General features: G+C 53.9%; 2 protein-coding genes across 2 annotated transcripts; one reads left to right on the top strand and one right to left on the bottom strand.

Annotated features, from left to right (window-relative positions):
- The first annotated feature begins 455 nt into the window (after window positions 1–455).
- LOC114104010 (keratin, type II cuticular Hb6) lies at window positions 456–5,905 on the top strand. The gene is made up of 9 exons (XM_027949971.2): window positions 456–821; window positions 1,577–1,785; window positions 2,383–2,443; window positions 3,159–3,254; window positions 3,452–3,616; window positions 3,818–3,943; window positions 4,217–4,437; window positions 5,559–5,590; window positions 5,724–5,905. The coding sequence occupies exons 1-9, from the start codon at window positions 456–458 to the stop codon at window positions 5,903–5,905; spliced, it is 1,458 nt and encodes a 485-aa protein (XP_027805772.2).
- An 8,076-nt stretch (window positions 5,906–13,981) lies between these two features.
- On the bottom strand, window positions 13,982–20,494 carry LOC114103946 (keratin, type II cuticular Hb3). Its single transcript, XM_027949830.2, has 9 exons — window positions 20,111–20,494; window positions 18,377–18,585; window positions 17,071–17,131; window positions 16,849–16,944; window positions 16,073–16,237; window positions 15,746–15,871; window positions 15,252–15,472; window positions 14,551–14,572; window positions 13,982–14,047 (listed from the first exon to the last, which is right to left on the bottom strand). The coding sequence occupies exons 1-9, from the start codon at window positions 20,492–20,494 to the stop codon at window positions 13,982–13,984; spliced, it is 1,350 nt and encodes a 449-aa protein (XP_027805631.1).
- Between the last annotated feature and the right edge of the window lie 4,403 nt (window positions 20,495–24,897).

Below are 24,897 nucleotides of genomic sequence, written 5' to 3'. Positions count from 1 at the left end.
GATCAGCACCATGGACAGCGGCACCGACCTCACCACCCCCTCCCCCCCTCAAAAAAAAAAAGCAGCTAATCTGAGCCCCAGCTCCGCCCTGGCCCCTCTTTCCAGCCCGAATCAGTGCGCCCCACGTCTCTCAACCTCTCAAATTTCTGTGTATTAGAAGGCTGGGGTGTGCGTGTGGGGGTGAGCTGGCCCTTTGAAGAAGAAAATTGTGCAGTTTAGGGCAAAGGACCATAAACATGGTCACCAATTAAGCACATTTAGGGGAGAGCCACAGTAGCTTAACAACCCAAGCCTATAAAGGCATCTAATAGTCCCCAACCACGTGGTCAGCCAGGCTCCACGGATATATAAAAGGCCGACAGAGGTGGAAAAGGCAAACAATTGAATCCACGTCCACTGCACCCTCCATTTGGACGTCTCCAACGTCAGAGCCTCCCGTCTCCCGCCAAAGCACCATGACTTGTGGATCCTACTGTGGCCGTGCCTTCAGCTGCGCCTCAGCCTGCGGGCCCCGGCCAGGCCGCTGCTGCATCACCGCCGCCCCCTACCGAGGCATCTCCTGCTACCGCGGCCTCACCGGGGGCTTCAGCAGCCAAAGTGTCTGCGGAGCCTTCCGCTCTGGCTCCTGCGGCCGCAGCTTTGGCTACCGCTCTGGCGGCGTGTGCGGACCCAGCCCACCCTGCATCACCTCCGTGTCCGTCAACGAGAGCCTGCTCACGCCCCTGAACCTGGAGATCGACCCCAACGCACAGTGCGTGAAGCACGAGGAGAAAGAGCAGATCAAGGGTCTCAACAGCAGGTTCGCTGCCTTCATTGACAAGGTGGGTGTCCTGGATCGCACCCTTCCTGATGCCTAACACAGGTACACAGCCAGGCCTGGTCATTGAGGGGAGAGGCAGAGGCAGAAAGACTTCGGTTTCACCGAGATCACAGTCAGATGGGAGAGGCATACACAGACAGGCACTCCAGACCTATGCAGGCACTCCAGAGCCAGAAAGACTCAATTGTAAAAAAAAAAAAAAAAAAAGAGAGAGAGAGGACAGGCTGCTCAGGTACAAACTACTCAGCTTGTGGAGGAATGCAGCAGCTGCTGTTGGTCTAGGGCACTGGGCAGCCCCAGCTGAGGGCTGGATGCTGGGGCAGGGAGGTATGTCTGCCAGAGGAAGTGGGGGAGGGCAGGATAGCCCAGCTCTGTCCTGGATGTCCTGACATCAGCTCTATGATGCCCACCACCAGAACCCCATGATGGGGTCTGAATGTGGGGCGCTGGCTGAGAGCTCCAGCCTCACTGCCTTCAGAGTAGGGGTGCTGAGCCCTGAACCTGGCCCCTGACATTTGTCCCTTGGATCCATCTGGATGGGGAACTGGGCTCACATAAGAACAGGCACATATCCACATCAGCCCCTGGTTCCCACCATGGATCAGGAACAGGAAAGGGAGAAGTTGTCCTGTTCTCAAGGCTCACCTCTGCCTGATCTCTGGTGAGCTCCAGGGTCAGAGGCCCCTTCAAACAATCACCCCCATGCCAAGAGCTGGCTGACCCCTGATCCATCCTCTCCACCACCCTGAATGGCAGGTGCGCTTCCTGGAGCAGCAGAACAAGCTGCTGGAGACCAAGCTGCAGTTCTACCAGAACCGCAAGTGCTGCGAGAGCAACCTGGAGCCCCTGTTCGAGGGCTACATCGAGACCCTGAGGCGGGAGGCCGAGTGTGCAGAGGCCGACAGCGGGAGACTGGCCTCAGAGCTCAACCACGTGCGGGAGGTGCTGGAGGGCTACAAGAAGAAGTGAGTGGGGCTGCTCTGGTGTCCCTTCCCGCACAGACTGGCTTTGGGAGAGCCCTTGGCACAGATGATGAGAATGCCCAGGGAGGGTGTGTGGCCCAGCGCAGACTGAGGGGGTGCAGGACCTGTTCATGGAGCTGTGACCGTCCACACCTGCCTGAGAGCAGCCCTGAGGCCTGGAGTGCTCTGCACCCACCTCAGCCTTCCATCCTCTGAGACCACACTAGGTGGCCCCCTGCCTTGGTGCTCAGTTCTGAGTTCCTCTGGGTCTATGACACCTCACAGCAGAGCTAGGATTGACACCATGGCAGAGGGCGCTGGCTGCAGTACCCCAGAGGCCATAGTGTCCACTCCCTTCTCTGCCTCCTGAGGGGACCTCAGTGCAGCCTTGGCACTGGGACTGGAAGGTCCCACAGGAGCCCTCTCCATCCCCAACTCAGAGTGGAGAGAGGATCCCAGACACCCCAACTCCAACCAGCAAGGACTTGGCAGGGCGACTGGGGCCAACGGTGTGGGCTTCCCTCCCCAGCCCCTGGCTGGCCTGTGGGGTGGGGTCTGTGGACACTGCTCTGCCCTCACCTCCCCTCTCTCCCATCTCAGGTATGAGGAGGAAGTTTCTCTGAGGGCCACAGCTGAGAATGAGTTTGTGGCTCTGAAGAAGGTGAGTCGCATGGCTGAGGGAAGCAGAGCCATGGGGGATTTCGGGGCAGACTCTTTTGGGGTCACCATGGGGGCTCAACCTCAGGGTGGGTGCAGTGACCTCTCCACATCAGGATGGGCAGTTGCTAGAGAGGCAGACCATCAAATGGCACACCTAGGGCTGTGACAAGGGAAATGACCCCTCGCACCTGCCCTGGGGCGAGGGGGTGGCTGTGTTGACCTCTGGGTGCCTAGGAGATCTGTGGCTGGGGTCCCCTGGAGTCCAGGAGTTTAGTCTGCCTGTTGGGGGTGGTGTGGTCTGTTGGCATGCTGAAAGTCTGACGACAAAAGCAAAGATCTGACCCCAGAGTCTAGGGATGATGCAGTAGAACCGGGAGTGGTCAGGGGGCTACTTGGGAGACTGCTGGGGGCTAGGGAAGGACCAGGTGGCAGAACTGAGGGGTCCCCTGGGCAAGCTTCCTACAGGAGAGGTAAAAAGGAGAGGTGGGAGGGGTCCTGCCAGGCAGGTGGGCCATGTCCAAGGCACCAAAGGTTTGTTGTCACAGTTGAGGAAGTTGCTGGGTGCATCTGGGGAGAGTCAGAAGGCAGGAGATGGCTTGGTGGTAGAGACAGTAGGGATCCTTCTCCCCTGGTGTGAATGGAAGGGGTAAGAGGAGAGAGGAATTTGGAGGCACAGTCTTCAGGGACCCTCTGAGCTCAACCCCCCATCTTCCCAGGACGTGGACTGCGCCTACCTGCGCAAGTCAGACCTGGAGGCCAACGCAGAGGCGCTGACCCAGGAGATCGACTTCCTGAGGCGACTGTATGAGGAGGTGAGGGTCGCTAGGCCGGTCGGAGGGCTAGAGGGAGGTGGAAGGGTGGACAGGGATTTGTGTCTGGGGCTTCAGGCTGGATTGTGTGATCAGGCAGAGTCTGGGGGCCAAGGGAGTCTGAGAAGTTGGGCACTGGTGTGCTGGGTTGGGCTCTGGTCTCAAGGAGCCTCTGACATGTCCCCATGCCCCTCCTGCAGGAGATCCGCATTCTCCAGTCCCACATCTCTGACACCTCAGTCATCGTCAAGATGGACAACAGCCGAGACCTGAACATGGACTGCATCGTGGCTGAGATCAAGGCTCAGTATGATGACATTGCCAACCGCAGCCGCGCTGAGGCCGAGTCCTGGTACCGCAGCAAGGTGAGGGGCTCAGGACCCCTGCCTTGTGCATGGGGCAGTGGGAAGGGAACAAGGCCTCTTTTGCCTGGGGACTCTGATGCCCTGAGGTGGTGAGGGGAGGACAGACAGCTCTGAGGTTGGGGCCAGGGCAGGGCTGGCTGGCTGGTTGCACAGGCTCAGGGTGGCCCATGCTGAGCCTCAGAGCATGTCTGCCTCCCCCAGTGCGAGGAGATGAAGGCCACAGTGATCAGGCACGGGGAGACCCTGCGCCGCACCAGGGAGGAGATCAACGAGCTGAACCGCATCATCCAGAGGCTCACGGCCGAGATTGAGAATGCCAAGTGCCAGGTATGGCTCTCTGTGCCCAACAGCAGGGGGGCTGGGCCCTGCCCAGTGCCACACAGCCAGGCTGTGCCCTATGTGGGCCTCACCACTCATTCTGCAGCCCATCTTCCTGACCAGGTCCCCATCATGGTCAATCTGGGTGATCCAGGTGAACAAGGCAAGAGGGCCTGTTTCTGGGCTGTTCCCAGCTGTGAGGAGACCCTGGGCACATCCAGGCAATGACATATACACACACTCAGAGACCATAACCTCCCCTGTTCTCCTCTGGGTCTCTAGAACAACAAGCTGGAGACCGCAGTGACCCAGTCTGAGCAGCAGGGTGAGGCGGCCCTGAGCGATGCCCGCTGCAAGCTGGCTGAGCTGGAGGGCGCCCTGCAGAAGGCCAAGCAGGACATGGCCTGCCTGCTCAAGGAGTACCAGGAGGTGATGAACTCCAAGCTGGGCCTGGACATCGAGATCGCCACCTACAGGCGCCTGCTGGAGGGCGAGGAGCAGAGGTGGGTCCCATAACTCTTTACTCCCCCAATCATGCTTGGGCTCTCAGCATGCCATGTCCCTCACACTCCCAGCACCTCTCCACCTCCGTTACCACACCTCACCAACCTGCAGCTGGACAGGAAACCTGTGTAAGTCCTTTGAGTGTGATCTAGCCCCATCTGAATGTCATGCTTACCTAGGCTGTGATATGGGATTGACGACTTTTATATATCTGAATTCAGAGTTGTGTATATGTAGGGTGATGTCTGTTCCTGAGAGTCTAACTTAACCTCGGGTCATCTTCCTTGAATGGCACTCCCTCTTTCCCAGTCCTGGTTTTTGTGTCATTCAGGATTACGGCTCTTACCTAGCCTGGTCCTGCCTAATTCTTGCCCTAGCCCTGGGAATTCTGATTTATTTCCTAAAGCCTGCTTCAGCAGGAAATCCCTTCAAACTTTGCTTACCTACTGTAATCATAATAAAATACTCCAAAATGGTCTTCCATTATAGCCTGGGGCTGAGGTAGACCAAGAGCAGGATCTGTCCCTTGTGGCAGGTTTGACTTACTCTCAGGAGTTTTGTTTTTGGCCTGTCCTGGAGGTGGGGATGGAGGTAGGGGAAAAGATCCTTTGGTCATTCAGACTGCCCATGGCTAGAGGACAGCTCTACAGCTCCAGCCTCTTAAGGAGAGACTCTCAGAACTAGAGCTTAATCTTTTCCTTTGAGTTTTGTCCCATAATTGTTTATTTGGGTGGGAGGTTGTCTGTCCCCCCTCAAATACATTTACAAAAATCAGAACCTAGAAACTGCTGCAGGGAAGAGTTCTTAAGTGCTCACTGCGTGCTGGGTACTAAGCTTTGCATGTATGGGAGTCGATTTTCCTGATGAGGAAACCTAGGCCCAGAAAGGTTAAAACTCACAATGCATAGTTAATAAGCAGCTGGCAGTGGACTGCAGGTGCTTGCAGGCCGACTCCAGCACCCACGTGGTGACGGGGATCTGGGGCTCCCCTTGCTGGTTTCTTACTCCTTTCCCCTGGCAAGTCCCCAAAGGGAGGCCCACGAATCACACCTTGCACCTGGTTGCTGATCGCGGAGCCTTTCCTGCGGTACTGACCTGTCAACTTTTCATCTCCCAACAGGCTGTGTGAGGGCGTTGGCGCCGTGAACGTATGTAAGTAGTCCGAGCCCTCCCCTTTCTCCAGCTAGGGAGGCCCGAACCTTTGGGGAGGGGGCATCGCGCTCTCTGCAAAGCCACCTGGCTGGAGCTGTGCCTGACGCGTGACTCCCTGTTCTCCCCCATGCAGGCGTCAGCAGCTCCCGCGGTGGCGTCGCCTGTGGCGATCTCTGTGTCTCCGGTACTTCCCCTGCTGTCAACACCAGAGTTTGCAGCGCCCCCTGCAGCGGCAACGTGGTGGTGGGCACCCCCAACGCCTGCGCCCCCTGCGCCGGGGCCGGCGCCTGCAGCGGCGGCTGTAGGAAGTGCTAGGAGGCCACCTACAATGGAAGCTACAATCGAAGGCCACCGTCACCCTCTGCCCAGCCAGGACCTCGCGCAACCGGAACGCACCACCCACTGCCGGCCTCCCCGAGCCGGTTGGTTGTCTGATGTGTACACCCTACACTTAGTCCCCGCCTGCTCCCCTCTGGGCGCCCTGAGCCCCGGGAGGCAGGGGCGGCGCCTTGGTCTCTTTCTGTAACCTTTCCCAGTAGTTTGTTGTCCCAAGGATTCATCCTTTTCTTCCGCCTTTTGTTTTTTGCTGGATTCATTGGTCCTGCCTGACCCCCTTCTCCAGAGCTTGGAGGAACAGGGCCGGCCCCAGAATCTCCCTTTCTGCCCTTTCCAGGAGGTTGCTCAGGTGCTTTCACCTGGAAATGCAAATGGGAATGAACATTGTTGCTGGTTTTCCTGTAACTCTGTGAGGGACCTGGCCAAGGGAGGGAGGGAGAGTACCTCCTTCCTGGGCTGCCTGCAGAAACTTCTACAAAGCCAATGACTCAGCTGCCTTCCTGCACGTTTGTCTGTCTCATTCTGTGCCTCCAATAAACTAATTGTAGCGAATCAAACCTGCTGTCTTGGAAGTGACTGGGCCCTGCTACAATAGCTGGGACTTGCTGTGATTGATAGGTGTGGCTTGCTGTGCCTAATAGGTAGGCCCTGCTGTGATGGATAGGTGGAACTTGCTGGGATTAATAGGTGGGCCCTGCTATGATAGGTGGGCCTTGCTGTGATTGATAGGTGGACCCTGCCACAGATTTCCTCAGAACTTCACCATCCACTTAGGTATTTTCAGTAGGTGAACATGATTGCAGAAGGTGCTGTCCAGCTAGTCTTGAGCAAGCAAACTGGGCACTTGGGGAAAAACAAAGACTCAAGGGGACTGTGGGTTTCTCTAATCCAGGGTTGCTTGCAGCAGCACTACTGACATTGCAAGCTGCGTAATTCTGTTGGGGGTGGGGTCGTGGTGCCCTGTTCACTTTGTGGTCCTGCTGGCTTCTAGAACTAGACGCTGGCAGTGTTCCCCTCTTCCCTATTCTGACAACCAAATATGTCTCAAGATATGGCCAAATATGTCCTAGAGGTTCTCAACTATGGCAATACTGTCCCCTCACCCAAGGGCATTCCTTGGGGGATGTGTGTGAGTGAAGGAGAGAGTGGAAGGGAAGTCGTGAGAGCCATGGGCGGTGGTGGGGGTGGGGGGATAGCCAGAGCTCTGGGATGGAAGTCAGGAGAACTGAGCTGCTAATTCAGAATTCTGATGGCCATCTGTGACAAGGGTCACTTGGGCAAATGGCTTCCACTCTGATCTTCCTTCTGTTTCCTGACTGGAGAGTGACAGAGGGTGGACAGTATTCCTGAGTTCCCTCTCAGCTCTTTGAGTGAGACAAGGTGTTTGAAAGGGCTTGGTTCATACAGACCTGGTTTGAACACCGGTCCAGCCACCTGCTAGTTCTGTGATTGTGGTCATGTCTGTCATCCTCGCTGGGCTTAAGCTTCTTTGTGGATATGATGCCTAGGGGGCTGGAGGGAAGAGTTTCAGACATCTAACCACACAACAAATCATGCAGATGGAGAGGCGTGGCATGATACTTTATCATTTCTCATGGTTCTGTCGGTGTGCTGTGTGCTTCTCCTTCGTGTGATGTTGTTTGGGGTGCTAGGATGGCTGGAAGGACAAAAATGGCCTCACCCATAGGACTAGATTTGGTTCTGGTCACCAGCTTGGAGCTCAAGTGATGCTTTTGGGCCAAGATGTAGCTGTCAGGATCTAATCAAAGGATAATAATTGAATAGAGAAAGTTAATATAAAGAGTTGTATTAGAGGACTGGAGGCATTGGCTGATACATAGCAAACACTAAAGAATATAAGAACTGGGGACAGGATTGGCTCAGTGGCAAAGTGCTAGCCTACTTTGCATGAAGCCCTGAGTTTGATCCCCTGAGTTTGATCCACTGGAAAAAAACAGAACAGAGCTGGGGTTGTTGCTCAGTGGTAGAGCGCTCGCCTAACATGCATGAGACACTGGGTTAGATCCTCAGCACCACATAAATGTAAAATAAAGATATTGTGTCCACCTAAAGCTAAAAAATAAATATTAAAAAAACCCCAGAGAACCAAACATATAGGAACTATAAACATAAGGAACAGCTTCTACCCCTAGGCCTTTTTTCAAGGATTAATTGGTAATTTCCCCACACTCTAGCTAGACTTGTATTCCTGAGGACACTCAGGCTCAGCCTGATGCCAACTCCCAGAGCCAATGCCACAGGCTTTAGGTTTTGTTATAGCAGAACCCCACTTCCAGGTACCAACTTTTCTTCCACTTAGCTATTGCAACATAACAAAATAGCCCCAAGCTTGGTGGCTTAAGACAACAATATTTTTCATGATTGTGTAGGTTGATGGGTGATTTGTTGGCTTTCTATGATTGGCTAGGGCTCTGGGATGGTTTGAAGGTCCAAAATAGCTTCACTCCTATGGTTGGCATTTGGTGGTGTCCACTGGTCGAGAGTTCAGCTGGGGTGATAGCCAGGGGCCTCTGGGTTCCTCCAGGTACTACCACCTGTCATCAGTACTATAAAGAGGGTGGTTGCAAAAACATTCCTATGTGTGGTGTTGGAAAAGTTCACCATCACCAACATGTTTTCTATGAACTCAAGCTTGTGCCACTTTAGGACAGTTCTGGTTACCTCCATTTCAGCATTACTCTAAAAACCTTCTTACAATACTGTCTATTGGCACCCTCTGAGCACTCTATAGAGGGGGATGAAAACAAGAACCTCAATGCGCTATTTTAACATTCTTTCCATGATTGCAAGCTGGTACCACACTGGTCAAAACCCTTTCTTTCTTTTTCTTTTTTTTGGTACCAGAGATTAAATCCAGGGGTGCTTAACCACTGAGACATATCCCTAGTTCTCTTTTGTATTTTATTTAGAGACAGGGTCTTGCTGAGTTACTTAGGGCCTAAGTTGCTGAGGCTGGCTTTGAACTCATGATCCTCCTCCCTTAAAGCCTCCCAAGCCACTGGGATTATAGGAGTGTGTACCTGTGCCCCAGTGGTTAAAACCCTTTCAAATGGCTCCTACAAATGCCAAAGAACAGAGAAACAAATTAAAAGATAAACAAACAAATCAACAAAAAATGGCTCCTACAAGCTCTCTTACAATAGCACCTGTTGGAATCTTGTGAGCATTATAGAGAGAGTGGCAGAAAACCAGAATCTGAGCATGCAGTTGAAAGGTTCTCCATTACCAGTGCATTTTCTGTAAATGTAAATTGTGCTTCTAGGGGTGATCTGGTCACTCCATTTCATCCACTCTCTCTCTAATGCTCTGTAGAGCACAGAATCTCCCTTCCACCACATTCTGTTCCATTGGTCAAAGAATTCTCAGGGCCAGCCAGGATTCAAGAGGAGGAGAAATGAGTTTTATCTTTGCTATGAAGAGCAGCAGGGGCAGAGAGGGAAACTATTGTTGGGAGACCATTCCTAAAGACAGCCACCACAGGAGGATTAAATGAGACAAAATGGATACAAGTTTGGAGTATAGCGTGCCACTGAAGAATACTGGAAACTTGGCATTCATCGTTGTTGTTATTATTATTACTGAAATAGCATAACAGTGTCCTGAGCCTCTGAAGAAAGAGGGCAGAGAGAGGCAGTAGGAAAAGAGGGAAGACTGGAAGTCAAGAGGCTTGGATTCTCATCTTGGCTTTGCCACCAAGAGTGGTTGGTCAAGGCTGTTAGCACAAGAAGACTGGGCTGGATTCAAACTTCACTGATCAGCAAAAGCCTTTATTTGGGAATGGAGTCATGCCTCTGATGGACCCACTTTCCTGGTGGAAAATAAGCCACCGGCCAAATGGGGAGTTTACACTTACATAGGTTACACTGAGAGGTGACTTAATTAATGATCATGTCAGTTTAGGCACTTAGGCATTTGGAATCTGTTTTGCTGGGCGAGATGGAGTGGGCCTGGGGCCAGTGGTCAGTATCTGAGATTTGTCTTTACTGGGCCAGATGGAGGGTCTGGGGAAGGATTTGTTTAGGGAAGGATCAATGCTCTGGCTTCTTTCCAGAGACTGTCATTCCAGACTCGATGGATATCTCCTCCCTGGGGCCTGTCTTGTCCCTGGGAAAGAATGTATTGGGAAAGGATCAATGTATTGCCTTCTCCCTCATTCCTTCTTCCCCGGCCACACTATTTTGGGGTTTGTCATTTTCCAAATACAATAAAGGCCCTTCACTTTGGGGGCCTCAGCTAGTTCATCCATGTGGAGTGGGGGTTAGACCACCAGCCAGCCCCTTGGATGTGCAGGAGCCTCAGCTGGTGCGTGAGCAGGACAGGTGTGGAGGGACTGTTGCTCAGGAGTTGTCCCTACCACAGGCTTGCCAGCACAGAGGGCACTGATGGTCGGATGGCTCAGTCATCAGGGAACTTTCAGAGAAGAGACAATTGGCTCTCTGTGAAGTTCAGAAGGCCTTGCTAATTGGCGGACACCTACCAAGTGCATGGGAAATACCATGGCTGATACCACGCAAGGTGACAGGCCAAGAAAGTGCCAGCAAGGAAGAGTCCTTGAGAAACGCCCTGGGAGGAAGGAGAGAACTTTTATGGGGTGAGCTGGAGCATTTTAAGCTTCTAGGGGGCTCTGGAGAGCAGCCCCCCAGCCTCCTCTGGCCTTGCTGAGCTCATCAGACTGCCTGGAGGGTTCCTGGCTCTTTGTCTAACTGACCTCTTCACATGCTGTTCCCGGTCTGCGGAGCTCGCCTCTCCCTTCTGGCTCATTCCTTACCCACATTAACCTTTTGCTGTAACACGGAAGCCTCAGGGATAGGGACAGCATCGCTGATCATTTTCCTCACTTCCGGGAACCCAAACCCGGGTAACTGCAGGTCTTGGTGTGTAGCGGGTCTCAGGCACTATTTGTTGATTCAGTGTGGACTCCTGATCTTCCTGTGGGCCTCAGAGTCAACACTGCTTCCTCTAGAAACCCACCCACTTTCCAAGGCTAATAATCCTCCAATGGTGCTCCTCTTTTTGTCCCCCAAACAAACTGGGGCTTGTGGCAGTGCCCTTCCTCTTGGTGGAGAGGAGGCGGGACCCAGGACTCAGATCAGAGGCTCTAACAGATGGAGAGTTTGCAGCCATGGTCTTGCCTGGGCCCTCAGGCCTGCGGGTGGAAGGAAGGTGCATCACCTCCCACAGGAATGGCCCCCTCGGGCCCCTCAGGTGTGCTGTGATTACCCCGAGACTAGGACTCCTTAGGTCTCTGGGAAGGGAGTGGTAAAGCCCAGAGTGGAATCAGAGCCATTTCTCAAGGTCACGCTCCAGAGGCCCTTGGAGAGAGAGCTTCTGGTCCCATCTGTCATTTGACCTGTGTCCAGGGTCTCTGAGTGAAGTGGCACCCGTTTCTCCACAGAAAAGCCCTCTTCACCATGGCTGATTTTAGGACTGTCAGCAAAAGAGTCTCTGCAAAAGAGTAAAATGTAGATAAACTTCCTATTTTCGTGTCGCCCTGTTTACTTGGCCACTGGCTGGGAAGATACCAGCACTCTAGGTGCTGGACACCCCTAACAAGTTTTTTACAAACATATCCAGTATAGTACTTTGTAGAACTCTGCAAACAAGGTCTCTGGCCTTGAGCTGGGCTTCACAGAGATGTCTACATTTTTAAGATAAGTTACAAATGGGCTCCATGGTAACAGCAGGCAGAGGGAAGAAAGAAAGGGGAGAAGAAGCTCTCCCCTTCTCAGGTGTTGTCCTTGAAGGGTTAACCTGCCCAGAACAGTGAAAGAAAAAGCTGCTTTTATGTGAACTTCTGCAGACTGTGAACTTTTGAGCCCCTCCCCTTACACGCTGGGTATAAAACTCTGAAACTCCCTGAACTCAGGGTTCAGGGGGTTAATTAATTACAGCAAAAACTGTGCCGTCTGAACCTGGCTGCAGCCAAATAAAACTGTTTCCTCCTATCTTTGGTGCCTTGCCCCCTCTGTCCCTACAACATGAGGCAGAGCAGGGGAGAGAGGTGGGAGCAGGGGGACTGGGGAGCCGTGAGATTCTGAGTGGTCAGTCAGAACCAGATAGGTAGGGCTGGCATGCTATGCTTGACAGTCTGGGTCACCCTGATGGCATTGGGGGTCCATGGAAAGGTCATGCTCACGCTCCCTGAAGGTCTCTCTGGCTGCTGTGGAGCAGGGGCTGGAAGGGAAGAAGAGAGGGCCTCCAGGCAAGATGGAGGTGGCCTGGGCCAGGATGGGGCAGCAGGAAGAGAGGGGAGAGCGGGTAAGAGAGGTGTATGGGAGGCAGGAAGGGAAGGCCCTTGGGAGCTAACTAGTTTTGAGGAAAAGGCATGAATAGATCTGGGTTCTGGTTCTGGCTGAGCTGTGGGGCCTACTGTGCTGATGGTCTGGGCAGGGGAGACGAGCAGGGGCTCTGTTGAGGGCAAGGGAAGAGGTGAGCTTGGAGGTCATGGGCTCCAAGTGTGTCTAGGAGTGCCAAGGGAGCTGTCCCGTGGGAACTGGGGCATGGCAGTCTGCAGCGGTGCAGGGAGGCAGTGGAGGATCCTCAGGCCTCTGAGCTCAGCTGGAGGCATGACCAGGCAGGAGCTCAAGGCTGCCTAGGGACAGTGTGGGGGAGGTGAGAGGGCCCTGCAGTACCCGAGTGTTTAGGGGAGGTGGCATGGGACGGAGGAGAGCCAGTGAGCAGGGCTGGCTGGGAGGAGCTGAGGGTCTGGCCTGTCAAACAGAAAGTCCCAAGCTTAGGGGACTGGGAGGGGTTCAGGGAGCACAGGGAGCTTGGTGTGGAGCCTGGAGGGCCTTAGGGGGGGATAGTGAGTGAGAGAAGAACAGCAGGGGAGATGGGTGGGGAGTGGGGCGGGTGGAAGAAGGAGAAGGGGAAGAGGGCGGGGGAGGATGGGATGGGGTGATGAGGAGGAGGGCAATGTTCTCACCAGGGCTCTCCCAGACCTGTTCCTGGAGGGTGGGGTTAGGGGCCTCTCAGCTCTCCTTCCACAGAGTTCCAGAGCACAGGAGAGGTCAGGCAGAGGGGGCAGGGATCCTCTTAGGGCTGAGGTTGAAATTCCTAGGTATGTGGAGACAGGGTGCTGGGCAGGCAGCTGGGGCCTAGGGACGGTGCCTCTTACCAGCTTGAGGGCTTTTGGGAGCTGAGGAGGGTGTGTGTGTGGAGGGCAGGATGGGGAATGTCAGGGTCAAGGATCTCATCTCCTCTTGTTTGATGAGCAGCATGGTGGGGAGGACAGTGCCAATGGTGTGTGGCTTCTGGATAGATACAGGGTGGCTGTTGGCCTATCTGGTGGCTACTGCTGTGGGTGGGTATGGTGTTGTGGGGCAGAATGCAGGTGTGAGGGGAAGAAGTGGGGTGTGTGCCCAGGAGGGATGAGAACCAAACACACGTTTGCCACACACAAAGGTTTCCAGCAGACCAGTGGCCTCCTCTGCTTCCCTCAGGACAGCTGGAACCAAACCAGGCTGGCAGGTGTACTGTAGGTAGATGTACCAAGAACACCGCCTGGCCTGGGAGGGCAGGCCCCACAGGTGCCCAAGCTGAGGGCAGGCCACAATGACCGTGGTCCCCAGGCCTTATGGCTGGGCCAGGTGCTCACCAGATGGTGGGTATGGATTCCCTCTGAGAAAGTAAGCAAAACACAGAGGCAGGCCTCACAGTTTATTGGAAATAGGCGACCAGAGGGCAGAGAGGCGTGGGAAGCACTCGCACCCTGCTCCTTCCAGGGAGGGAAAGCTCTTCTCCCAGCAGGGGCTGGACCAGATAGGGGAGGGGTGATCCACTCCTGGCAGCAGGACAGGAGGGGCAGAGGAGTGGCGGTGGGCAGGAGCCGGGGTGCGTTCTCAGAACGCAAGGGGGGAGGCCACAGATGCGCTGCTGTTCTCAGTTGCAGGAGGAGCGGTGGCAGGTCCGGCAGGCTGGAGGGGCTTCCCTGGCTCTTCTGGACCACCTAACACCTGCCGGGGCCGCAGGGTGCGCACATCCCGGTGCTCACTGCCAGGTTCCCGCTACAGGGGGTGTTGCAGGCACTGCCTATCACCGGCCGGGAGCCGGACACGCAGAGGTCCCCGCACACGACCCCGCCCCTGGAGCTGCTGACACCTGTGGGAAGGACAGTAGGATCAGGAGGCCTGGCTGGTGGCCGCCCCAGCCAGCCATCTTTCTTTGGTCTAATATGTCTAGCCCTCCTGGGAAAGCCACATGAAGCCTTTAGTTCTAATTCTGAAATTGTGGAGGAAACCCTAGCCTGGGAGCCAAGAGGTCTGGTTTCTGGTCCAGATCTGCTTTGAGCCTTGAGCAACTCCCTCCTTCTCTCTGGGCTCAGCTTTCTCACTTATACAAGGCAAGGATTACACTGAGTGACATCAGTTGGCCCTTCCTTCAGTGACATCTTCTTTCCCTCTTCAACCTCAGTTATGTTGTGAGTTTCTTCCTGCAAGCTAACTTCAGTCTCTCCTGCTGCGTGACCAGTCTTGTCCCCTTTACTGGGGGGATTATTGCAAATGCTTTCCCCAGGGTCTCTATATACCTCTAGTCAGGAGATCCTTGTTGTTGCTCAACCTAAAATTGTCCTTTTCGGGCTCAAGATACTTACAGACATTCACAGCTCCAATGCCTTCACACAGCCTGAATGGGGACAAGGTGGGGAGGGGAAGAGAAAAGAAACCAGAATAAGATTGAGATTCCCTTAGGTGCTGGAGTGGTGCAGCTTGGGGCTGTTTCTGATTTACATTTCTGTCTTCATGCAGTTTAGGAAAAGGTGTCTTTTGGGCACTTGCAGAAGTGCAGAGGCAGACTACTCAGCAAGCAGAGCGACGGCTGGATTTCAACTCTCATTTGCCCTCATCTGGCTGTCTTTGCACGGTGTATAGCCTGAACTACCATACCCAGTAGACTTGGATAGGCCAAGTTTTAGGAGTGGAAGTTCCTCTTGGGCACACAAGGTCATCACTAGAGTCTGGTTAGCAACTCTGCTGTGGGGCAAGAGATCTCCTAGAAACTAGGCAGGGTGTGGATCTTGGAAGATTGAGGATGGAAGTCTTGAGGATGTTCTGAACCGATATTCAGGAGCTTGAGGTTCTAATCCTAGCAGGGCCCTGGGTTACATGGGGGCTCTGGATATCACAGTGGCCCTGGCCTTGTCTGATGAGAAGGAACATGCCCAAGTTTCAGACCTGTGATATCTGGAATCTAATCAGTCAAGAGCACAGCTTGGGGCCAGTCCTCGGGATTATGACTGAGACACTAGGAATTAGAGGTGACAGGTCTACGCAAGTAGTTCTTGGGGCGGGTGGGGTGGACCCACCTCTGCTCCTCGCCCTCCAGCAGGCGCCTGTAGGTGGCGATCTCGATGTCCAGGCCCAGCTTGGAGTTCATCACCTCCTGGTACTCCTTGAGCAGGCAGGCCATGTCCTGCTTGGCCTTCTGCAGGGCGCCCTCCAGCTCAGCCAGCTTGCAGCGGGCATCGCTCAGGGCCGCCTCACCCTGCTGCTCAGACTGGGTCACTGCGGTCTCCAGCTTGTTGTTCTAGAGACCCAGAGGAGAACAGGGGAGGTTATGGTCTCTGAGTGTGTGTATATGTCATTGCCTGGATGTACCCAGGGTCTCCTCACAGCTGGGAACAGCCCAGAAACAGGCCCTCTTGCCTTGTTCACCTGGATCACCCAGATTGACCATGCTGGGGACCTGGTCAGACAGATGGGCTGCAGAATGAGTGGTGAGGCCCACATAGGGCACAGCCTGGCTGTGTGGCACTGGGCAGGGCCCAGCCCCCCTGCTGTTGGGCACAGAGAGCCATACCTGGCACTTGGCATTCTCAATCTCAGCCGTGAGCCTCTGGATGATGCGGTTCAGCTCGTTGATCTCCTCCCTGGTGCGGCGCAGGGTCTCCCCGTGCCTGATCACTGTGGCCTTCATCTCCTCGCACTGGGGGAGGCAGACATGCTCTGAGGCTCAGCATGGGCCACCCTGAGCCTGTGCAACCAGCCAGCCAGCCCTGCCCTGGCCCCAACCTCAGAGCTGTCTGTCCTCCCCTCACCACCTCAGGGCATCAGAGTCCCCAGGCAAAAGAGGCCTTGTTCCCTTCCCACTGCCCCATGCACAAGGCAGGGGTCCTGAGCCCCTCACCTTGCTGCGGTACCAGGACTCGGCCTCAGCGCGGCTGCGGTTGGCAATGTCATCATACTGAGCCTTGATCTCAGCCACGATGCAGTCCATGTTCAGGTCTCGGCTGTTGTCCATCTTGACGATGACTGAGGTGTCAGAGATGTGGGACTGGAGAATGCGGATCTCCTGTAGGAGGAGAGGGAGTAAAAGAACAACTGAGTTATCTGGGCTTTTTCCCACCTGCTAATAATGCCCATAATCTCTTTGGCTCATCCAGAGCCATGTTTGGAGCAGAAACCCCCCTAATGAAGTTCCATAACTTTTGCACAGAGTAAGTCCCCATTAGGGATAACAACAACGGCTTCTTGGGTGCTTGCTTCTGGAATTATTCAGGTTCATGTGCTCCCACCCACTGGCAGGCCCTAGATCTTCCTAGGGGACAGACCCTGTTTGGGGCCCGTTTACATTCTCCTTGACCAACCACATGGAGGTGGACTCTTGCCTGTCAGAGAAAACCCTCAGCCAGGGAAACGGCTGAGTCTATCTGCTGCCCTTGTGGCCTGTGCTGCACCCGCTGCCTCAGGGAGGACACAGGATGCTTCCCAGACAGTGTCCTGGGTGCTCCTCCTCTTGCCTCTGCCTACTTGGTCTGCTTTGGGTTCTGTTCCTCTCCCCCAAATTCCACCCTGGAGCCTGGTCTCAGTTGTCAGGCCTGTTTCAAGCCTGAAGGGGTCTGGACAAGGGTCAAGGACTCCATGGAGCCACATGAGTGCCCACTTTGGCTGAGAGCCCCTCACCTCCTCATACAGTCGCCTCAGGAAGTCGATCTCCTGGGTCAGCGCCTCCGCGTTGGCCTCCAGGTCTGACTTGCGCAGGTAGGCGCAGTCCACGTCCTGTGTGGGGTGACAAGGGGTGGTGAGGCCAGCTCTTCTGGGGCACTCTTGGCATGTGGCTTCAGTGAGTCAGACCAGAGGGGATAGGTGGTGTGGCCTCCAGGTGGGTTGGCTTCAGATACTCACCTTCTTCAGAGCAACGAACTCATTCTCGGCCGTGGCCCGAAGTGTGACTTCTTCTTCATACCTGGTGGGCGAGAGAACAGGGCCTGGCTGCCGGCTCTGGGCCTTGGCTCTGGACATGCCTACAGATGGCCTGATTGCCAGCCCTCCCCCTGCTCATCCTGCTTCCAAAAGAAATGGGCAGGGCCCAGGAGAGGTCAGGCTATAGGTCCAGGCCTACTGGTTCCCTTGGGGCACGGAAGCACCCACTCCTGTGTTGACTCTTTTCTGTGAAGGCAGGAGGGCAGGACTGGAAACTGTGCTGATGGGGGTGTGCGTGGGCATGTGCGCGCACACACGTGTGGTTGGGGAGAGGAAGGTGGCCGTTTGTCTCCCCTTGTCTCCGTTTTCCTTTCCTCTGAGCCCTTCCCTGGCTATGACTGTGCAGCAGGTAGAGGGAGTCCTCCCTGTCACTCCCCCTTGGAGGAGACAAGGGAAGTAGAGCCTGCCCTTGTCCTACTGTGTGGGCATGCAGCTCCAGGACAGGGTGGGGGTGTAGGAGTGTGGTGGGCCAGGGGACACCATGGCTGAGAAGGTTCTTGAAGGTGGCTGCACCCTCAGAAGGAGTGCCTTTTTTTTTTTTTTGTAGAACTGGGGATGAACCCAAGGGTGCTCTCCCACCAAGATACATCCCCAGCCCTTTTACTCTATTTTTAAAATTTTGAGCCATGGTCTCACTAAGTTATTCAAGTTGGCTCTGAACTTGCAGTCCTCCTGCTACATGCTCCTGAGCTGCTGGGATCACAGGTGTGCGCCACCATGCCCAGTTACACAGATGCCTTTTGAGGGTCCAGGACTCACTCATCCTTCACGTCATGTCACACTTTGTCACTGAATGTCTAGACCTGTGACTGTCGTGTCTGCTTCCCAAGGTCAGGGGCCATGCCTACACTTGTCCTGGGATCTCCAGTGCCCAGCCCAGGGACTGACTGGCACAGGTAGGCTTAGTGGATGGAGCGAAGGAAGTCAACTTAAGAGTCAACTTAAGAAGGGTGTCCAGGACTTTGAGAGCTGCATGCAGGGGGACAAAGGGACCCATATGCTTCTGAAAGGTCTGGTAGATGAAGAAGGGGAGGGAGTAAAGTTGCCCTGAGCAGCTGTTAGGAAGGCAACGTGAGCCTTGAGGGCCAGGACCCCAGGGAGACCTGTGCCTGGAGGAAGGGCAGGTGCACAGGTTTTTCCCATTCCCAGCAGCGATCTGGCCGCAGACCTGATGCTCCCCTGGGCTGCGAGCTCCCACCAGAGCCAGGCTCTTCCCTGTGGCACTCACTTCTTCTTGTAGCCCTCTAGCACCTCCCGCACGTGGTTGAGCTCTGAGGCCAGCCTCCCGCTGTCAGCCTCCACACACTCGGCCTCCCGCCTCAGGGTCTCGATGTAGCCCTCGAACAGGGGCTCCAGGTTGCTCTCGCAGCACTTGCGGTTCTGGTAGAACTGCAGCTTGGTCTCCAGCAGCTTGTTCTGCTGCTCCAGGAAGCGCACCTGCCACCCAGAGGAACAGCCTGAGATTCTCTTCTTGCAGAGTCAGAGGCCAAGAGGGGATCCCAGGACCTGGATCTGAAAGGCTTCAACTTTGAGGCCCTGATAACTGCTTGTTGGGGGGTATCATCCTTCTCAAAAATCACATTAGAACTTAAATCAGTTCACCGCCTAGAAGTCCTTCTTGAAAGCTAACCTCAATCTCTTCTAAGGCAATTTACCCCATGTCATGAAAAGTGTTTAAAAGAAGCTGATTGTAGACTTTGATCTACTTGTTGACAACGTGACCCTGGACAAAGCACTTAGCCCCTCTACAGAGTGGGGCAATTAAAGTACACCCCACTGTGGAGATTAAAAGAGACCCAGCACAGAAAGTCATGTCCACACTGAATAGCTGCCTCAACAAGTCAGGTGACAGGAGCCCTGTGCAATTGCACAGATGCACCTTTTTTAGAAAGGCAGGCTATAAAAGTTGAAAAATAAAGCACGTACCAATTATTCAAACCCTACAACAACAATGCAATTAGAATAATAGTCAGCTGGGATATTTGAGTAGGAATGCCTGTGCCCCACCCTTCATCTGACAGAGCAGACAGGAGTGGGAGCTCACTGACTGCTGAGCCCTTACCTTTGCTCTGCAGGGGGTCTTATCTCACGGTAATAATTACAGACTGTTGGGTCCCAAGCAAAGTTTAACAACCATCTATCTCCCTGCCACCAGGTTGGTCCATTGCCCCACTTAGATTCTTTTGTCTGATAAACTGGCACATCCCTGCACAATTCTTTCTCATGCATCTTTGGTGTCTCATGTTGTTAGCCTCTTGCCTTTAGATATTTTTTCTAAATATCTAAACCTTCCTGGCCAAGTCTCTACTGGAACTTGAGGGTGGCTCCTGAGAGTCCCTCCTGGCTCCTCATGGGAGACTTTCTTCCTGATGAGTGGTGCCTGGACTCTGTGACATGGGCTGCAGACTTAGCTGGATGCTGATTCTGCAGATGGTGAAGGCCCTTGAGGGTAGGGATGGTCTATTGCTCCCGCTGGATCCTGAACCCTACACAGTAGCTTGAACAAACTACTCTGGCCCTGCTCAGTAGCCAAGTCACCCACTATGTGGGGTAGAAGCAGCTCAATGGCCCATGGGATCACCTCCAGAAAGTCTGTCTTGCCATGTCCTGGTCACTGGCCCTGACATAGGAAGCACCTCCTTGCCATGTCAAGAGTCACTTGGCTTCAAATGCACCAAACACCCACACTGTGGCCTTTAGCTCACAAGGCGGTATCATCTCCCTGTCTAAAGGCTCTGCCCCTAGTTCTCCTTTCCAGCTTTTGGTTTGTGTCCCCCATGAGATTGTCAGCTCCTGATCCTAATCTTGTCTTTCTGTCTGTATCTTAGAAGTTTGATCACTCTTCCCTTTGGTCTGGGAGCTTACCTGGGCATGTACTCACTTTCGACTATCCCCATCAGTGCCCAGGCCTGGCTGTGCACCTGTGTTGGGGATCAGGAAGGGTGTGATCCAGGACACCCACCTTGTCGATGAAGGCAGCGAACCTGCTGTTGAGGCACTTGATCTGCTCCTTCTCCTCGTGCTTCACGCACTGTGCGTTGGGGTCGATCTCCAGGTTGAGGGGCGCCAGCAGGCTCTCATTGACGGACACGGAGGTGATGCAGGGTGGGCTGGGTCCGCACACGCCTCCAGAGCGGTAGCCAAAGCTGCGGCCGCAGGAGCCAGAGCGGAAGGCTCCGCAGACGCTGCGGCTGCCGAAGCCCCCGGTGAGGCCGCGGTAGCAGGAGATGCCTCGGTAGGGGGCGGCGGTGATGCAGCAGCGGCCTGGCCGGGGCCCGCAGGCCGAGGCGCAGCTGAAGTTTCCAGCGCGGAATCCGCAGCCAGCAGAGTTGAAGCCACAGGTCATGGTGGAGGCAGGAGGTGTCTGAACAGTGAAGTTGACGACAGATGCAGCCAAGGGCTTGTGCTCCCTGGGCCGTGGCAGGCCTTTTTATGTGCCAGGAGCCGCTGGCATTAAAAGGGGCAGCAAAGAGACAATAGCTGTGTTTTATTGGCTTGGCATCACCCGACCTCTTAAGCTCCAACCCGCTTGCCTCTTCAGTGTGGCTGTGTCAACAGTCCCGGCAACAGGCCCTGTTTCATCTTCAAAGCCCTTTACAAGCTTCCTCCTTGCCTCTGCCCCTCCCCTGGGCACTGGAGTGGCAAAGGCATGGGGGCTCCTGGAAGCATTGCTCAGACCCTGTGCTGGGGGATGCACTGACCTGCAGAGCCAGCTCTCCAAATCCTGTTCTGAACTGAGCCTTGTGTCCCAAACAATCTCTTTATTCTAGGCCTCCTTGCCTTCCCCTTACCTCTCAGCAAGATCCTTTCCTTATGGTCAAGAGGAGCCTCTGCTAGCCCACTTCTGCCCAGAGCCTGGCCAGGGATGGAGTGAGGGTGGAGATGGCAGGGAGATGGTGTTTGCATTTTGGGTATTCCTAGTGCAGAGACCCCAGAGGGGACATGGGAGGAGCTGAGTCAGAGAGTTCAGGACAGGACCAGGGCTGTTCTTCTGAGTTCTGGGCACCATTGCTGGTGGGATTTGGAGCAGGGATGGGGACATGGTATCCCCTGGAGCTCCAGGGCCTGATCAAGAAGGGCATCATCCGGGAGAGTGAGGAACTGGGTTTGAGGAGGATTGGGGCAGAGTGGTGTGGGTCTGAGAGGAGATAAGAAAGGAGTCCTACTCTGGTATGGAGACTAGACCATGTTCCTTCCTTCATTCTTCTGGAAGTGCTTACCGAGTGCCACCAACTTGTACCGTCTATAGTGCTCTGTTCTGGGAATCCAGCACAGTCCTGGGTGTTTGGAGATAAGAGAGGGTGGCATGTACTCCAGTGTTTGGCTAGTGGGGATGGTGAGAAGTCACAGGTGGAGGGGATGTTCCCACAATGTCCTGCCTGAGGAGTTGGGCTCTGATGGGAGTCCTTTAGGTCCTCAGCAGGGAAACTCAGCAATGGAGTCCTGGTGTGGTGCACCCACTAGGAAGGACGAAAGATGCTGTGGGTGTGGGGGTCACCAGGTTCCTGAAATGGAATCACTTCCTCTCCTCAGAGGACCCACTGGGTGAGAGAGGGTCCTCATGTGGGTATTCCAAAGCCAACCTCTCTTAATTTGGCCCCTCATTCCTTAGAGCTGGGTAGGTGATGGCTTTGGTGGATGGACAGGAGGACTGAGCCAGGAGGTTTCCCCTAAGCAGAGGACTTGAACCTATAAATCCTCCTAAGCACACGTCTCTGGACATCCTTTGAGGATGGCTCCTTTGATGGAGCTGAGTCCTGACCCTGCTTCACAGGCCTGATCTGGGCTAAAAATAACCCTCCACGTGTCATGGTGTCATGTTGGGCCCTTGCCTTTTACATTCCCTACTGCCACTCAGAGATTTGGGGATGACAGGGAAGGGGCTCTCCCTTTGTGGGACCTGAGGACAGGCAGGAGATGGTGCTGTGGAAATTGGCCAGGGAGCTGGACAGCACCTGCCTCTATGCTGAAGGAAGGCCTCTCCTGTCCCTCCTCTTGGGCCTTATGCATATGCTTCTGGTCTTGTCTCCGGGGTGTGGGTTGTGGAATAGGGCATGAGGGACACACCAAGGGGCCTCAGGCCCTTGGGCTTGGGTAGCGGATTCCAGTTCCAGTGGCTGCTGGGACTTTGGAGCCCCTTTCAGGGAGCTGGGACAGGCCGTGCTTTCTTGCCAAGCCTCTGCCGGGTCACATCTGCCAGTCATCCAAGGAAGAACCCAGGCTTTCTCACCTCTCATCTTGACCCACACTGCAAGTGGTGAGCTGAAAGGGTCTTGGTACCTATTTAATAAATCAGTGCTACTTTTTCCTTGGCAAAATACTGAGGGATACAAGAGCCCATGAACATTTCCTCCGTCTCTGCCCCAGTGACTCCATGGCCCTTCTTTGACCCAGCAGGCTTGGTGTCAAGTTGGACCCCTTCACTGGGGGCTCTGTGTAGACACGTACTTCCTAGGGTGGGGGGAGCCATGACAGTGCCCACCCCTGTATGGAGTGGAGCCAATGGAGCACAGATTCCAGAGATTAAGAAAAAACAGAAGACACAGTTTGAATCCCAGCTCTGCCGTATACTAGCTCTGTGACAAGGCACTGGCTGTCCCCTCGTTTCCATACTTGTCAAGTGTGAATGGCAACACACACCTTGCTGGGCCCTGGGAGGAGTCAAGGTGCCAGGTGGGAAAAGGGCCACTCCACCCCCACTCCATGCAAGCTAGTGACTTGGTTGCATGTAGCCTGCGGGGACTTGCAAAGGGACAGCGTCATGAGCCAATGACATGCCAACTGCCAGGCTTGGGTCAGCAGAAAACAGCTGATGGCTTTACAAGGCCACATCACCACCTCAAAAAGCCTAAATTAGAGCACTATTTGTAAGTGGCTCAGAACAAAGAGGACTGGGCCCAGGAGCCCCTTGGAAACACAGACAGGAAGCTGACACAGGACAGCGGCAGCCCGAGGCTGGGCTCCTTCCACCTGCTCAAGGGCCTAAATAAAGCCTCTCATCCAGCCCCGTGTTGCTTTAGTCTCCAAGGCCATTGCTCTGTGCCTGTCTATCTGGCAGTTGGCCTCAGTCTGCCCAGGGGTCAGTGGGAAACTGGCTGCTTCTGGATGCCGGGAATGACTACCTGCCTGTTGGTCTGTCCTCTGGTTCCTGCCCAGCTCTCTAGGCCAGGAGCCTCATTCTTGACTGTATTTTTCTGGTGGTTGACTGCCTCTCTGGGTTTGGATCCACAGATGCTTTGACTTTGTCATTTATTCTTGTCTTAATATCTTAATGGAATTCTGATAAACAAGCCTGTAATGAACATTAGTAAATACATCTTTGTGTGCTTCACTGATTTCCTTAAAATGAATTCGTAGAGGTGGACTTGTTGGGACCGAGGGACCATCCTGGTTCCAGGTATGCCTACTTGGTGCTTGCTGGCTGTGGAAGTAGTGTTTCCATGGAGAGGCTGCTGCTGGGGAGTATACAAATCCCATTTCTGACATGGTGTGACCTATAAGTCAATCTCTGCAAGCCTTGTTTTCTCAGGTGTAAAATTGGGATTGTAAGACTGGCCTCCTGGGCCTCCGTGAAGATGAACCAGCTGGAGTGTGGAAGTACAAGGAAGGAATTGGATCAGAGGGGGCTGCATAGGCAACTGGCTCCCTGCCTTGGACAGGAGGAGTCCCTGGGCCTCCACTCACCTTCCTTCTCCCAACCTCATGCTCCAGCTTTGCCTGTTGGCCTTGAACTCCTAGCATACCAAGGCCTATGGGCTCTAGCTGATGAAAGGTGGCACTGTCACATATTCAACAAGTACTTACTGAATGAGTACTGTGTACTGAGAGGACAGAGAGGGACTTAATACATGCTCTTTGTTTTCAAGGATCTAACTGTTGAGGGGGTAGGTTCGTAAACACGTACTTGTTAAGTATGTACTAGATAAAACAGTTCTTGGAGGCAGTTCATGGCCTGTCATCCACAAGCACACCTTGTCTCAGGAGCTCAGAGAAGCTTGCTGTGGCTGCTGCAGATGGAGATGTTCTGTAGGAAAAGTCAGGTCTGAGCTGGGCTTTGAAGGGCGGGGAGAGTTTGGACAGGTCGGAGGAGTGGAGTCAATGCCAGGCAGTAAATGGCAGAAAAGTGCTGGCTCAGGCCTAGAGAAGTCGTGCTGGAGGAGGAAGCCCAGCCTGTCCCAATGAAGACTGGGAGCAGGACAAGGATGAGCACTCTCAAGGCCCTGCTCTCCCATGCTGGAATTCCTGGCCAAGGAAAGAAGTATGGGTTATTATTGGAAGCGAAAACACAAAACTAGCATTATTTTCAAAGAAATGGGATCAGTTCCACGGAAAACCCAACATAATTAACCAGCAAACTATAGAAATAGCAGGACACGTGAAGCAGAACAACTGCCAATTATAGGATCAACTTACAAAAATCGAAAGCATATTCTATTATCAGTGACAACCAATTGGCAAATGATAGAAAATAAAATACTATTCCTAAGAACGATAACAACAATGAGGCATTTACGACATAACTTTATAATTATTCACAATATCTTTAAGGACATTGATGTAAAACTGTCATGAAAAAATGCGAAAGAAAACCTGATACCATCTTTAGGAATACATTCTCTCAAAATCAAGTTGCAAGTTCAATGTAAACCCAATAAAAATTCCATCTGGAATTTCTTTTGAGGAACATGATAAAATCAATATAAAAATTTATATAAAAGAATAAAATTCTTTTGTAGTAAAATCAGTTAT

Source organism: Marmota flaviventris, chromosome 3, assembly GCF_047511675.1.
Source record: "Marmota flaviventris isolate mMarFla1 chromosome 3, mMarFla1.hap1, whole genome shotgun sequence".
Lineage (NCBI taxonomy): Eukaryota > Metazoa > Chordata > Mammalia > Rodentia > Sciuridae > Marmota > Marmota flaviventris.
Note: the sequence above shows the minus strand (reverse complement) of the source record. Positions and strands in the feature narration are given on the sequence as shown.

Excerpts from the sequence above, each read along its gene's own strand:
- LOC114103946 (XM_027949830.2), bottom strand. The coding sequence starts at position 20,494 with ATGACCTGTGGCTTCAACTCTGCTGGCTGCGGATTCCGCGCTGGAAAC. Across the intron at positions 18,586-20,110 it reads TCGCTGCCTTCATCGACAAG|GTGCGCTTCCTGGAGCAGCA; the intron begins GTGGGTGTCCTG and ends TCTGGGTGGCAG. Across the intron at positions 15,872-16,072 it reads AGTCCTGGTACCGCAGCAAG|TGCGAGGAGATGAAGGCCAC; the intron begins GTGAGGGGCTCA and ends TGCCTCCCCCAG.
- LOC114104010 (XM_027949971.2), top strand. The coding sequence starts at position 456 with ATGACTTGTGGATCCTACTGTGGCCGTGCCTTCAGCTGCGCCTCAGCC. Across the intron at positions 1,786-2,382 it reads CTGGAGGGCTACAAGAAGAA|GTATGAGGAGGAAGTTTCTC; the intron begins GTGAGTGGGGCT and ends CTCCCATCTCAG. Across the intron at positions 3,944-4,216 it reads TTGAGAATGCCAAGTGCCAG|AACAACAAGCTGGAGACCGC; the intron begins GTATGGCTCTCT and ends CTGGGTCTCTAG.